The sequence below is a fragment of the Nycticebus coucang genome, chromosome 4 (genome assembly GCF_027406575.1).
Source record: "Nycticebus coucang isolate mNycCou1 chromosome 4, mNycCou1.pri, whole genome shotgun sequence".
NCBI classification, from domain to species: Eukaryota; Metazoa; Chordata; class Mammalia; order Primates; family Lorisidae; genus Nycticebus; species Nycticebus coucang.
Genome location: NC_069783.1, coordinates 23,135,282 through 23,150,771, shown reverse-complemented (window position 1 = coordinate 23,150,771; position 15,490 = coordinate 23,135,282). Strand labels below are relative to the sequence as shown.

General features: G+C 50.7%; 1 protein-coding gene across 4 annotated transcripts in view; it reads left to right on the top strand.

The window, feature by feature from the left end:
* Positions 1-15,490, top strand: part of ADCY3 (adenylate cyclase 3) — an 89,238-nt gene that overhangs the window by 29,589 nt on the left and 44,159 nt on the right. For all 4 annotated transcript variants that reach the window (XM_053589459.1, XM_053589457.1, XM_053589458.1 and 1 more), the window contains exon 3: positions 13,545-13,694. In XM_053589459.1, the coding sequence (XP_053445434.1) occupies positions 13,545-13,694 (150 nt within the window). The remainder of the gene's footprint in view (positions 1-13,544; positions 13,695-15,490) is intronic.

Below are 15,490 nucleotides of genomic sequence, written 5' to 3'. Positions count from 1 at the left end.
AACCTGGCCCGGGCCTGCTAAACAACAATGACAACTACAACAACAACAAAAAGAATAGCTTGAAGGTCGCCTGTAGTCCCAGCTACTTGGGAGTCTGAGGCAAGAGAATTTCTTAAACCCAAGAGTTTGAGGTTGCTGTGATGCCATGGAACTCTAACGAGAGTGGCATAGTGACACTCTGTCTCAAAAAAATAAAAATAAAGTCACATCCCAAACCATGAAATACTTAAAGCTATATTTGGTAAAAGATGTCCAATATCTCTATAGTAAAAAGTATAAAATATTGCTACAAGAAATTAAAGAAGACCTAAATTAACAGAGAGATCACAGATAAGAATAAGTAATATTACATGATTGCAAGAGGGACTTTACCTCACAATTGCAATCAGTGTAACCTGGCTTATTGTACCCTCAATGAATCCCCAACAATAAAAAAAAAAATAAGTAATATTATCAAGATGTCAGTTCTAAATTGTTGTATATTTAATTTAATACAAATACACATCCCATTAGTTCTTTTTATAGAAATTGGTAAGATGGTTATAAAATTATATGAATACACAAATGAAATAGGAAAGCCAAAACAGCTTTTTTTAAAAAAAATATGTAAGACATGTGCTACCTGATTTTATTTTATTTTTTTTTTTTTTATTGTTGCAGTTTGGCCAGGGTTGGGTTTGAACTCACCACCCTCAGTATATGGGCCAGCACCCTACTCACTGAGCCACAGGCACTACCCAGTGCTACCTGATTTTAAATATAAAGTTACAGTAATCAAGACAGCACCATATTAGCCTAAGGATAGATACTAACCAGTGAATCAGAATCAAGTCCAGAAATTACCCCGCATATATATGATGAATTTATTTTCAGCAAAAGTGCCAAGATAATTCAATGGGGAAAGGATAGTCTTTTCAACACATGATCCTGGAATAATCAGATACACATATGGAAAAAAATCTTAATCCTCAACCCCCATAATATAAAAAATAACTTAAAGTAGCTCATAGTTTAAGATCGAAGCTGTGAAACTTCTAGAAGAAAACACAGGAGAAAATCTTTGAGACCTGGGATTGAACCAAGATGTCTTAAATGGAGGAAAGTATTGAGGCTGTTGTCCTCATTTTCCACATGAGGAGGTTGCCAGGAAAGGTTTTCAGGGACTTACTAAGGGACAATAAAACAGGAGCTGGTCTGGCTCCAAAGCCGGTGCTCATTCCATCGCATCACACTGCCTCCCGTTATTGGCTCTGGAGGAGGTTAATTTGTCTCCAGGCACCAGGCAGCCACTGTGTGCTAGGAGGTACTTGGTCAGTTTGCCTGGGCAGGAGCTCCAGCAGCTGCTGACATTGCCATGAAGGGTTTCCCGGTGTGAGATAGCAAAGGACAGGATAGGAGCTGAGCCATCCACCTGGGCAGTAGGATCCTGAAGTCAGGATTTGGAGCTACACTGCACAGCTTGAAACCCAGATGGCAGGCCGCAACACAGGCAGCATTGTAATTGTACCTTAGAAACCTGGCAGGCAGTGGGAGGGGGGTTGGGGTCAGGAAAACAGTTAAGAGCTGCAGTGGTTTGAATATTTTTGATGTTTTGAATGTGTTTGAATGTCTGTGATTGAAATCCAATGTTGTTGAATCCACAAATGTGGAACCAGAAGATACTGGGTCTTACTGTACTAAAACAATATTAGAGGGTGGAGCCTTAGAATATCAGCACAGCCAAGTTTGGGAACCATTACACATGTCACCGTCCCAGGTGATGAAAATGAACTTGACCCGTTCAAGGAGACTGGGAAAGCTGGAAAACTGGGAATAAAGTTCAGTAGTAACCTTGGGAGTTCATAATATGCCTAATGATAACTGGTAACATTTATCTACACGTACTCCGTGTCTGGCACAGCAAGATGCTATAAGGAATTCTCACAACCCACTCCTGGTAGGCACCGTGGTTACTGCATTTCAGAGGAGGAAGTGAGCTCAAAAATATGACTTCCAAGGCCAGCGGTGGTGGAGCTGGAATTCCACGCCAGCCTGAGTTTGGGGCCTGGTTTATCCCCACAGTGTTGGCCTCACTGAGAGGAGAGAGGTAGGGGATGGGGGTGGACTGGGACATGTGGTCAGCAGAGGCCCACAGAGGAAGGATGCCAGGGAAACCGTGCCTGCTGGAGTTAAATCCCACACTTACCTGAGGAACAGAAGAACAGGGCTTCTTCTTACCTGAAGAACCCAGAACAGGGCTATTGCATATAAAATGTGTCACACCCCATAAATCAGGTGAAAACTGAAAGGAAATATTTTAAAAGTTGGGAACTCCTTGGGATGCTGGGCCTGGCTTCAGAACTCTTTTAGAAGCCCTGAGTGTGTGTTTCCAGGCTGAGAAAATCCCAGTGGTGCAGTGGAAAGACAGGAATAGTAATGGCCCCCGGTGCTCAGGAGGCATTAGACCCAAGAGCAGCCCCACCGGGCATTGCTTGTGAGGGACTGTCTCGTGGGTGGTGAGTGCCCTTGTGCCAGAGTGCTCAGCGTCCACTCAGCGGAGCCCCAGTGACTGGGGCTGCTGTCTTGCTGGCTGAGGGCCACCCTTCCTCATCCCCGACCCATCCTTGGGGATCATCCAGAGCCTGCTCCAATTTGTCAGGGGAGTAAGGATGGTGAGCGGCCGACTGCTGGCCTGCAGCACGGCTCATGCTGACCTCAGGATGGGGGTCTTCTTCCTTCACTCTTGGTAGTTGTGACCCTGAGCTGCCGGATTCCTGCGGGTCTCAAAGCAGAGCTGGGGGCAGGGAGCGAGGTGATGGAGCTCTGTGCTCAGCTCGTTTGAAGATCTTAGGAAGATAGTCTTCTCACCTGATGCTTTGCAGGATCTGGCTGAGGTGAGCGTGAGCTAGAGAAGGTGCAGGGTCCTGTGGGCGTGGTGTGGCCCCCCCCACCGCCCCCGGGGGCAGGGGCTTCACGTATGCGCACGTGGGGCCTGGCGAGTGCACAGCCACAGGAGGGCTGTGGGGCTGGCATTTCCTTCCCTCTGCTTCTTCCATTTATTCGTTCCTTCACCCAGCAGCCGTCTCGCCAGGTTATTTGCCTAATGCTGAGATATCGTCTCTGCCCTGGTGGAGCTTACGCTGTAAAGCACAGACACAAATGTTTTACTCAAAGGTAAACATTTAAAAGTAGTAATACAAACACAGATTTTGCTAAATGGATTGCAAGATCCATGTGCAATAGCAAGTAAGTGAGAGGCTTCCCCCCAAGTAATGTGGAAGAGTTTGAGAGCTCTCAAAATACAGCTGCAGCCAGGAGGCCTGTTGGTGACGTGTCCCTGACGTGAGCTTGGCTGAAGCAGGTGGTTTACTTCATGGAATTGTGGGAGGTATTTAGAATAAAGTTCATAATAAAGCCCAGGGTACGTAGGACCTCGGATGCCAGAATAAAGTATGAACTTTTGGACAATTGGCAGCTATTGAGGTATTTTGAGCAGGAGGTAGCACTTGTAAAAATATCATTTCGGTGAGTAGGGCGCTGGCCCCATATGCCAAGGGTGGCGGGTTCAAACCCAGCCCCCGCCAAACTGCAACAAAAAAATAGCCCAGGCACTGTGGCGGGCGCCTGTAGTCCCAGCTCCTTGGGAGGCTGAGGCAAGAGAATCACGTAAGCCCAAGAGTTATAGATTGCTATGAGCCATGTGACATTATGGCACTCTACCCGAGGGCGGTACAGTGAGACTATGTCTCTACAAAAAAAAAAAAAAAAATATATATATATATATGTATATCTCATTTCGGAAGACTGATGTGTACCAGGGGTTGATTGGCAGGACCAGAGAGGGGTACTAGTCAGATCTGTCCCCAGCCTCTAGGGAGGCGAGGGCCTGGGCCAGGTGGTGGCAGGAGTGAGGAGGAAGGAGACCCAGAGGCATTTACCTGGAAAGGCTAGCTGGGATGGATGACCCACTGGGGGTACAGAAAGAAGTCTCAGTGAGACGGGAGAGCCGGCTAGCATCGGTTCAGGCATTCTGCCAAGGTTGCTGAGGATCTGCGCCTGTTGGGCGCTGTGTTCTCAGCTGGAGCTCAGCTCAGGAGAGCTGTGGCCATCTCTTGGCTGACAGATACGGGACCTACAGAAGAGTGCTGGTTAAGGGATGCAGTGAAAGCTTGGGTGTTCAGGCTGGTATTCATGTTTTGCCACCTCTAGGGCCGTACCCTAGAATCTTCTGGGAGCTTTTTAGCAATGCCAACGTCTGGGTCTCTGGTCCCACTGTTTTGGGAGCAGCCTGGCATAGCTCCCAGGTGGTTGTGAGATACAACCAGGGCTGAAGAAAGGCAAGAGGTGCGAAGAACTGCACTTTAGGGAGAGGTGATACTTTGCCAGGGCTTTGAATTTGAATTCTGGAATTTGAGAGTTGCTATTTGTCACATGACTAAGTGCATCGCGAGGACTAGTCCCTGGCCGGGCAAGGTCTTTTCAGACCAGAGTCTTTCAGCACAAGTACAAGGAAACTTGGAGGATGACTTAAAATCGGAATTGAAAACCAGGGAACTGAATTAAATGCAGAGAAACGAAACAGCATTAACAAATGGGAAACAGTGCAGTGGACGCCGCTTGGGATGTGTAGAGGGAGGAAAGGAAAAGGATGTTAAGGAGGTTCCGTGACTCAGGGTGAGGGGGACAAGAAGTAAACAGACATTAGGCACAGGGAGATGACCTAAACAAGTGGCATGAGAGTTTGGTTTAAAGAGCCAGGAAGGTTAGAGGGTGGACCTTGCTTTGTTTGAATACTCATCACTCCCCCTGTACCAAGATGCCACAGGACAGCATCACGTGGAGGGGGAAGACGCAGAGGCCTGGGCTTCTGTGGGCTGGGAGCCACGAATCTCCCTTTCCAAGCAGTTCCCCTCGCCAGCTGATGCACCTGGCTCAGAAACGCTCAACTAGAAAAACAGCTACCAGGGAACAGCAGCACGGAAGGGTTGAGTCAGATCTAGTGACTGGAAAAAAAAAATCCCGATGTCTCTCGGAAGGCCATAGGGAGGAGGGAATTGCCGAGCAGCCCCTGAGAAGCACTAAAGGGGAGAAAAAGGGGAATCAAGACCCCAAGGAGGAAGCCGTGATTCAGGAGGGATGATGCAGCATCTGTCACTGAGAATATGCAAAAAGTTTTACTCTCGAAAAAATCTGAGTCCTTTCTGAATTGAAAGGGTAGTGAGCCCTAGAATCCCAAAAAGAGTTTGCTCTGTTCCGTGGGCGCAAATGCAAGGGGATAGATAAGGCCTTGGTGTTTTTGTTTAATCCATGATTTGCCCTCTTCAAGTTTGCACATTTTAAGTTTGTATAATGATAACATTTCTGGAATCCTCATATTCTGTCTCCATAATATACATACCTCTGCCTCTGGCCTGGTATAGTTGTTTCCAAGTTTATTTAAATTCAGTTCCACAAGGCCAAGGGATCTATGAGATGAATGTATGGCTCAGGGGTAAGAAAACCTGAGCAGGAAGCATGGAATCCTGGTGGTGGTATGTGGTTTATTATTTTCTATTTCCCTTCATTTAGTACTGGTCATCAATTAGAAAATGGTTTCAGTTTCTTTTATCATCCAGAATCTGTATATTAAAGTGTATGTTTAAAAGCTTTCAGTACATGTGGAAGCCACAGCTGAATGTGCCCTGGCTCTTCTAGCCTTCCGCCCTCCTGGGGGCCTTTGCTGAGTTGTCCTCCTCCCCAAATCGATCTGACCTTCCTCTGTTGAGGTATTGATAGCTTCCTTAGCTTCAGTAGATTTGACCTGCTTGGGGTCATTTTTCAATCTTCAGGACCTAGCATGGGGTCTGCCACCCTCAGGAGAACTCAATAGAGTTGAATTGACCACTTTTCCCAAAAAGGCCTGAAACCAAACATGATCAAAGGGCTTTAAAATAGACTCCTTTAAAAAGTATAAATGATGGCTTGGCTCAGGGCCTGTAGCTCAGCGGCTAGGGCGCCAGCCACATACACCAGAGTTGGCAGGTTCGAATCCAGACCGGGCCGACTACAATCAAAAATAGCTAGACATTGTGTGGGGGTGCCTGTAGTCCCAGCTACTTGGGAGACTAAGGCAAGAGAATCGCTTAAGCCCAAGAGTTTGAGGTTGCTTGTGAGCTGTGACTCTACCTAGGGTGTCATAGACTGTCTCAAAAAAAAAAAAAAAAGTGTAAATGACAAAGCTCAGCCAACAGGAATTTCCCATTGTATTTTCTAAGGACAACGTATTGTTTTTAGCTTATAGTTAATATTGCTTTTACTTGGAAAGGAGCAAATAAAGTTAACTATCTTGTTTGCGGGATAAAAAAAAATAAGCTCTTTTATTAAGTGGAATTAGAATTATTTGCCCTGTGGAAAGAGATGAAGGTGACTAAATAGTGAAGTTACATCAATCAGAGAGGACACAAAATGCTGTGACCAGGTGTTTCTATAGTGAACAAGATGAGGGGCAGCTTTGAGCAGTTTTGGGGTGCTTAGTTGTCTCGGGGGGAACAGACCCTTTGGAGAATCTGAAGAATGCCATGGACAAAATATGATTTTCCCTGTAGTTTTAGGGGTTCACTGGCTCCCTGCAAAGCCTTGTCCATACAATTCGAGTGATGATCCTGGTTAGTGTAAGGTACATGGGAAGGGTAGACAGATCAGGTGACCTTCTCTGGCCTTCATTGCCTACATCCCTGAGAGCCAGGTACTGTGCTAAGTGTTTGACAAAGGTAAGGTCACAGCTTACGGACACACACACGGACCTCCCCAGGTAAGAGGGGCAGGATGTTTCAGTTAGAGCCTGGAGCCCTGTAGAAAATTGGAGGGAGGTTCAATGTGGCTGGAGTGAGGGAGGCCAATAGGGGAGCAGCCAGATGTAAGACAGAAGACCCTGAGAGCCAGGCTCTTGGGGAGCCATCGTGTCGGATTCCTGGAGTGGTGCCCCTGGGGTTGTGCAGTGCACAACCTGAGAAGCTGTTCTAGTGACCAGCAGATCACAAAGGACCTTGTGCAACACAACAAGTTGGCTGGATGTCTCTATCCTGGATGTTGTCTTTGTTTTGGAAGAGGTTAGACATTGAATATCTTTTGGCAAGGGCCTGCACAATACATAAACAGAAAGTTTCTGGAGGTCCCTATGTTTTGAGGTACATGATGGAAACACAGTGGAAACTTGACAGATACCCAGCTTGGAGGGCGTGTCAGCTGTACCCAGGCTTGAGCCTTGTGTTGACTGAGATTGTATTTGTTGGAGACCCCAGAGCATCTCTTGGCACAGCAATGCTTAGAGTTTGCCCAGTGCAGCACAAGAGGGTCCCCTGGCCTGCCCTGTTGCTCCCACCTGTCCCTCTGCCAGTCCTCATCAGTGGTTCCCACGTGCCCCAGGCCTGGGCTTCAGGGAGTCAGCAGAGAAACAAAACCTCAGCCCTGGCTGCAGGGAGCTTGCTTTCCAGTCAAGGAATCAGACCAAGAGGGAAGCCAGGGAAAGGACCAGAGAAGGGTAAATGCAGAAAATTCTGTCGTGGGGCTTAAAGCAGGAAGATATAGGGCAGTGTGTGGGGCAGGTGGAAGGTGGTTACCTGGCTGAGGGGGAGCCAGGTGGCCTCCGCAGGGGTCACAGTGAGCATGGGCCCGTAAGGGGGACCCGATGCTGGGTGGCAGCTGTGCAGGTTCCGGCTGGGCCTCAGGTTGGGGAGGCCTGGTTGCCTCCAAGGGGCCTTCTCCCTTGCTCCTTCCTGCCCCACGACTCCTTGGAGACTTTTTTCCAAAGCATCTAAGTCAGTTTTAATGAAGAGAGGCTCTAGTGAGCCTTGTCTCCCAGCAGCAGAGGGTCATAAGGTCCCTGTGGGTGACCCAGACACCATACTCTGGAGCAGTGCTCTCTCCTTGGGCTTCTCACTAGTTCTGGAGTGTTCTGGAAGCTTCAGGCTGGAATGAGCTTATAAGGAGAGATCAGCCTAGAGAATTTACAGGCAAGAGAACCACCAAATTGTCCTCCAGTGGGGTGGCTTCCACTCTAAAGCCCTGCTTAGGGCAGCCCCGTTTCCCTAAGGGCTGGTAGAAAATATGCTGGATCTTGCTTTGTTTAAAACTGCAAAGGGGGGGATCTTGTAAAGGAATTTCCACATGGTTCCATTCTGAGCCAGGGTATTTAAGACCCTTTATGGGGCTTTCATGGGTTAGAGGAGGTTTTAGTCTGAATGTTTACCCATTGGCGAGGTTCATTTTATTTATTTTTAAAATGTGATTTTTAAAAGGAACAGTTCTTTTGAAATAGGTTATTTCTGGAAAATCACTTTTGGAGTAAGAAAATGTTTAAAAAGATCTACAAATAGGCCTGATGCACGCCAGCACTTTTGGGAAGCTGAGGCTGGAGGATCAAGTGAGCCAGGAATTGGAGGCCAATCTGAGCAACATAGAAAGAGCCCACCTCTGCAAAAATACAAAAACATTAATCAGGTGAGGTAGTATCAGCACACCTGTAGACCCAGCTACTTGGGAGGCTGAGGCAGCAGGATCTCTTGGGCCAGGAGTTTGAGGCTTCTGCAAACTGTGATCACACCACTGTATTCCATCCTGGGTGCAGAGCGAGACCTGTCTTTAAAAAGAAAAATCTCCAAATGAGGAGCCCCCAGTGTCTGCCCTATTGCTTAGCCCTTTCACACAGCCCAAAGGAGGCCACTGGGTGAGAAGAGGCGACTTCTTATGGATTTGAGGGAATCACCTTGGGATGCAGTCTGCTGTATGACCCGGGATTGGCCAGGGTGGCTAGCTGGTCCCAGGACACCACCAGGGAGCCTCCTCCCATATGTGCCTCGGTCAGATTGGGACCGTGTGACGTGCTCGTGGCAAGAACCCTTGTGTTAGTCGTTAGTCGTGATTCCAGGGCGGGGGGGATCTTCTTGTGTGCTGTTCCAAGTGTGGTGTCCCAGCTGATGGTTGTCCTTCAGAGGATGCCCCCACCCCAGCTTTCTGAATGCCTTCTGAAGCCATCCTTAGTCGCCCTGACCTCGCAGGCCTCTCTGTTCCCCTTTGTATGCTCTGCTCTGGGTAGTTCCCAAACTGTCCCCCACTTGTTGTCTTCCGGGGAATTACTGAGAGTTGGGGAAGGTTGTGGTGCTCATTAGAAGGCTGAGGCAATGAAGCTGCATCCTGCGAGCATGTGGGGCCACGAGGTCATGTTTTTTGATGGCTTCTGCTCTGCTCGCCTGCTAACCAGAGGCTGAAGGGATTGGAGTAAGTGGCGAGTCTGTGAGCCCAACAACTCCCCATTGCCTGAGCACCTGGGGCTGGAGGAGACCTGGGGGATGGGATACAGGGGTGAGGAGGACAGCAGAGCCTGCCTTGCTGGGTACTCCCTCTTCCCAGGCACCTTGTCTGGTGGAAAAGAAGGGTCACCCACAGATCATAGCAGGACCGTGTGCACAGGGCCTGGGGAGAGGGCAAGGGCTGCCTTTGGCCAGCGGCAGAGGTGTCAGAGTAGACAGAAGGCCTGCACAGGACTCTCACGTTGGACCACAGCCTGGCAGGTGGCCCGGTGTTCATGGGGTTTGTGTAGTGGTGGGTGCAGGGGAGGCAGCCCCGGAGGGGAAGAGATGAGTTCTGAAAAGGAAGGTCTCCCCACCTCACTCTGGGGGGAACACTGGAAAATTATTCCCAGACCAGCAGAGCTCAAGGCCCATTTTGGAGAAATGCGTATGTCATAGTGACGTGAGAGACCCAGTTCAGAGTCTCACCAGGGCTGAAGTTTTCCCCAGAGGCCACATTTTTTCCTGGGTCTCCAGTTCTTAAACTGCAATGACAGGCAGTTGTGATGGCTGTGCTTCACAGGGATGACAGCTGCCCTGCTCACCTTGTAGTCACGTCCTTCCTGAGGCCACATCTGCCTGATCCTGGGGGCCTGGACAGTGACGTTTGTCATTCCCAGTGCCAGCACATTGCTTGGCTCACTGCTGAAGGAGTGAAACTCACTTCGTGCATATTTTGAGGGGCACATTCAGAACTCTCTGAATTGTAACAGCTCAGAGAGAATGACCACTGCTGTGGTGCCCCGTCATCCCAGGTGAGCCTGATAGGAGGCCTCTCCCACCACCAGCTCCTCCTGCTCACTCTGGAATCTTCCTCCCCCAAAGCAGACTCCCGCCTCCTGGCTGGAGGTTTCCTTGGCTTGACAGCGTCACCCTTCTGGATTTGCACCCTGGCCTTGAAGGCCGTGAGTCAGCCTGGGGGACTTGGGCTGAGCCTCCCACTACTCAGCCCCCTGGGTTGACTTGCGGGGAGCCCTAAGAAGGCCAGGGCTTGGCACTCCCAGGAGGGCTGTCCAGGAACAGAGGAGCATACTGTGAGGCCAGGAGGGGGTTCCCCCAGCAGGGTGGCCTTGCACATGCATGGCTCCATGTCCAGGCTCCCTGGAGCCAGACATGAGCCATGAGTGCAGGTCAGGAAGGGGCTGAGGCCTCCGTGACCAGGCAATGCTCACGTGACTGTCCAGCCACCCAGGATCTGGCTGGCCTCTCCCTCCCTTCAGCCTGTGTCCCTGACCTCTGTGGGCCAGGTCATGCCTTTGGGAGTGAGGTGGGCAAAGAGCAGACAGCGTCAGAGCCTTGAGGCCAGTCAGTGCACCCTCAGCTCGTGGGGTCTGCCACCAGAGTGGGGAGAGGACATTTGACCTGGAGACAACCCTGCTAGTGAGGGGCAGTGTCAGTGTCCAGAGCGCCTCCTGTATTTTCCCTGCTCTGTGTGCCTATAAGTGGAGTAAGAACATGGCCTTAATTTTAAATACGTACAGCTCAGGGAGAGAAATACTGTCCTACGTAGAGGGTCACCAGGTGTGAGCCAGACCTATGGGTTGCCCGTGGGCAGCAGGAAGACCCCAGAGTGCTGAACCAGGGGGCAGCCTGCCTGGGGGAACCCTCAGTTCATTGTCACAGACATGGCAGGGGCAGAGTCCAGGTGCTTGGTTCCTGGCTGGCCTCTACCTCTCCATGAGACCCTCCCCTTGGCCTGCAGGACCCAGAGCCCCAGGAACCCAGGAGCCCGGGAGCCATCAGGCCCAGAGGCTGCTGTGTTGTTCGGCAAAGAAGCTTGGGGGTCCAGGCTAACCCGGTCATCAGCTCTCCCAGCTTCTGGTACTGTGAGCTCAGGGATGGGTATACTACGTATTTCAAGGCCACATGGCCCCCATAGGAGGGTGATGTCTGGGCAGGTTCCTGACTCCAGACCAGATTGGCCTGAGACCTGCTATGGTCTTTGTGGTTTGCTTTGACTCACTGAACACCAGTCAGCAGCTTAGCTTTATTCACACTGACCACCCAGACAGGTGGGCTGTGCTGCCCCAGAAGGGCAGGGATGCTCCAGAGTTTGCCCCACAAAGGGCGCAGAGGATTGGGACTGCCCAGGCCCAAAAGGACAAGTCGTTAGATGCTGGACCTGCCCTCAGAGGAGTCTGCACCCCGTGACATGCTGACCAGCACTGAGACATATCAACCTCCTAATTACTCACTGTGCATCAGGCCCTTGTACTGGGGACATGTATGGAGGCTTCGGGACACTACTGGGTGTCGTGGTGGGTCCCCACGGTGATTATTGATCAGCTCTCATGCAACACCACAGCAATTAGGAGGGATATGGTGTAATCAGAAGAAGCCAGAAAATTCATGTCAGAGATAACCTTTTTTTTTTCTTTTTGAGACAGAGTCTCACTATGTCACCCTCGATAGAGTGCCACAGAGTCACAGCTCAAGGCAATCTCACACTCTTGGGCTTAAGCAATTGTCTTGTCTCAGCCTCCCAAGCAGCTGGGACTACAGGCATCCGCCACAACACCCAGCTAGTTTTTGTTGTTGTTGTAGTTGTCTTGTTGTTTGGCAGGCCCGGGCCAGGTTCAGACCCGCTAGCCCTGGTGCGTGTGGCCAGCACCCTAGCTGCTGACCTACAGGCACCAACTCAGAACTAACCTCCTTTTGTCTAATAAACCATCTTGTATAAAAATCTAAAATTGTTGGGATGGCACCAGTGGCTCAAAGGAGTAGGGTGCCAGCCCCATATGCTGGAGGTGGTGGGTTCAAACCCAGCCCAGGCCAAAAATTGCAAAAAAAAATCTAAAATTGTCTTCTCTGTATTTTTCACCTGCCCCCAAATCCATTATATTCTGCTGAACCAATGTTTTCCCCAACAAGGGCCAGAAATTAAGAAATTCTTCCTGGGCGGCGCCTGTGGCTCAGTCGGTAAGGTGCCAGCCCCATATACCGAGGGTGGCAGGTTCAAACCCGGCCCCGGCTGAACTGCAACCAAAAAATAGCCGGGCGTTGTGGCGGGCGCCTGTAGTCCCAGCTACTCGGGAGGCTGAGGCAAGAGAATCGCTTAAGCCCAGGAGTTGGAGGTTGCTGTGAGCTGTGTGAGGCCACGGCACTCTACCGAGGGCCATAAAGTGAGACTCTGTCTCTACAAAAAAAAAAAAAAAAGAAATTCTTCTTCCTTTCCCATTTCACTTCCCAACTCCTAACCTGTGTCGGGGGAACCACACCTGGCAGGGGGTTGTCTGTCTTCTGAGCGGGACCTCTGGGAGTCAAGGCTGGAAGGGTGGGCACGGCCTCAGGGGAGGGTGTGGAGCTGGCTCAGGGTGGCAGGAGAAGCTGGGCCTGGGAGCAGCTTTGCTTGGGGAGTACTCACAGGCTGGTGGGCGTGAAGAAGTGAAAGGAAGTAGCAACTGGTCCAGCCTCCATGAGGCCGGTCCAGGCCAGAGAGCAGAGCCGGCAGCAGCCAGCGCCTGGGAACCAGGTGTGGTTTAGACATCGGGGTTCGTGTCTGTCCAAAGCTACTTTAGCAGGAGGCCATCGTGTCTGCAGTCCCAGCAGTCTGTGGAAATGGGCTGGGAACTAGGACACCTGGGGGAGTCTGTGGGGTACCAGGGAAGGGGAGCGGGCACTGGAGCTTGCAGGCGGTGGGGGAGACAGCAGGTTCCATGGCCCCACCTTGTAGTTTGCGACCTGAGCACTGAACTGGCCTCCCCTCCCTGGCTGGCAGGATGTGTATGAATCCCAGAAAATGACAAACCTGTGACACACTGGTAAGGTAGCATTGTGACTCCTGAATCAGCTCAGGACTTCTTCAGGTCTCCTTTGACATTCTAAATGACATCTAGCTTTTAGGATCACACATTCCTGGCTGGTGGGACCTCAAGTTTGTAGACCCCCATCCCCAGCTAATCAGCACAGCACCTCAAAGCACCTAGTGAACGCTCCTCAAATGCAGATGAGGGAATGAACGGGTAGAAGAGCCCGGGCAGGCCTCACGGGAGGGGAGCTGTGCCCTTTAGCCAGCCTCGTGGGATGGCTGAGCCTTTCAGCCCTCAAGCCATGTCCTTGGGTGGGTTTCACCCATCCATGGTGCAGGGACCAGGGTCTGCTCCAAAAGACTTAAATACTGATCTAGGTCTACCAGGTGACTTGAAGTTTGATTTTGGTCACCACCTGCCCCACCTCCACCATCCCCTTTCCTGAAGACATGCGTTCACCATTGTCCTTTCTCTCCTCATTGGGGTGCAGATCCTGGCCAGCGTCTTCCTGTACCTGTGTGCCATTGTTGTGGGCATCATGTCTTACTACATGGCTGACCGCAAACACCGCAAGGCCTTCCTGGAGGCCCGCCAGTCGCTGGAGGTGAAGATGAACCTGGAGGAGCAGAGCCAGCAGCAGGTGAGGTGGGGCCTTGGGGTCTCTGGGGAGGCCTGGGGCCTGGAGCTCAGCTTCAGGGACTGTGGCTTGGAAGGAAAGGCCTGTCGGAAGGGAGATGAGCCAGAGTAAGGTGCCCAAGTCTCAGTCTGGGGGGTGTGAAGTTCATGTGCCAGGTCCAGGTGTTTGCTTCCCATCTTGGCCTTGTGGGCTCCTCCCCGTTAGAGGGCTGCTCCTCACTCCTGAATCTCCTTCTCCTTGACCTAAACCTCCCCCAGCCCCTCACAACCTGTTTCTTTTTTTTTTTTTTTATAATATAAAACTTTTCCTTTTCTAGAAATGTATTGCCCAAGCCACCAGCCATGCCTCCCTGCCTTCCTTTCTCAGGTGGCCCAGGGGCAGGGCAGGGGTGGCCCTGGACACCTCTTTCCTTCTCTGTCTCCCCTGCCACTCTTGCCCAGACAACCCCAGATTTGCACCGCGGACGTACTGTGCTCACAGAGCTGCTCTGTGCAGGCGGGAGCATCTTGGCCCATCTGTCAGCCTCACGACCCTCCATCCAGGGCACGAGCTCCCACTACTTTCCCTTCTGAGTCACTGATGCAGAAGGAGCACCAGCCCAGTCCCCAGGGACCCTCTGTTTACATTTTCCATCCCGGAAAGGGCCTGGCCATGCCTGCTCTTTCTTCACTGGCTTAACTCCAACCTAATCCACCACAGAGCCATCCTCCCAGTTCTCGTGTGACTCTTTTAAATAGAGTTTGGTCTGGATTCACCTCCAGTGCTTTTTGAAGGTCTCCAGAATGGACCTCCACTAATTTCCTATTACCCATAGGTCGATTTCTTCTTGAAAAACAAATTTAATAGGTTGAAACTATGATTCTCTGCCCTGGGAACTATATCGCTTTGTGTTCCAGAGGTTCTGCATGCTCTGGGTTCACCGAAATTGCTGTTTTCTTAGACATTGCCACTTAGATGAATGGGGCCTTAGTTTGGGGGCCACTCTAGAACCCGTGGCCTGCAGGGGCCCCATCGTTGGGCCTCCCTCCCAATCTGCAGGCAATGGTATTTCAAGGCACACGGTAAGTCATTTAGCTGATGGTTCCCTCTGTCCTGGGGATGTTTTTGTGCTCCCTGTTTACCTCTGAGATCTAGAAGCCTCTGAGCTGGGCTTCAGGCTCCTTTCTTCCTGAAGGCAGTTTTAGGAGGGGCATTTCCCTGGCCTCCACTGTGACAAATGTCCAGGCTTAGCCCATCATCTCTACTCCTTCACCTTTGCCCCCTAACCTATTGGCACTGAGGAGCCACTGGGGCACAAATGTATTTACAGAATCCCCCTTTCCCAGCTGCGTGAAGCCCCCCTGGCAGGTGCTCTTCAACTTTTATTTCCTGTACTGTCTTCCTTGTTGCACCTGCTCACTCAGACCTCAGTGACATCCTTCCAGAATCTCTGTACTTAAAAAACAATGCATGTGTCACGACCTAGCTAGGCCAGAGAGTTCTTTTTCATGCAGCGTTTGTGTGGTTTTCAGCATTATCTGTCTGTGTCCATCTTGTCTGTCTCATTTAGTGTAACCCAGGACATCTCAGGTCAAACTGAGCAAGGCTGTTTGGGGGCCTCCTGGCATGGTGAGAACGGCCCTGTGTCTCACCCAGGGTCTGTTAGTCTCTGCACAGATAATTTAGATGAGTTCTCCCACCCCTTAGAGCCTCACTTTCCTCATCTGCAAAGTGGAGCTGTTGACATTTATCTTGCAGGATTTCTTGAGAGTCAGATGAGATACGCAGACTGAAGTACTTTGTAACCTGCAGGAACTTGG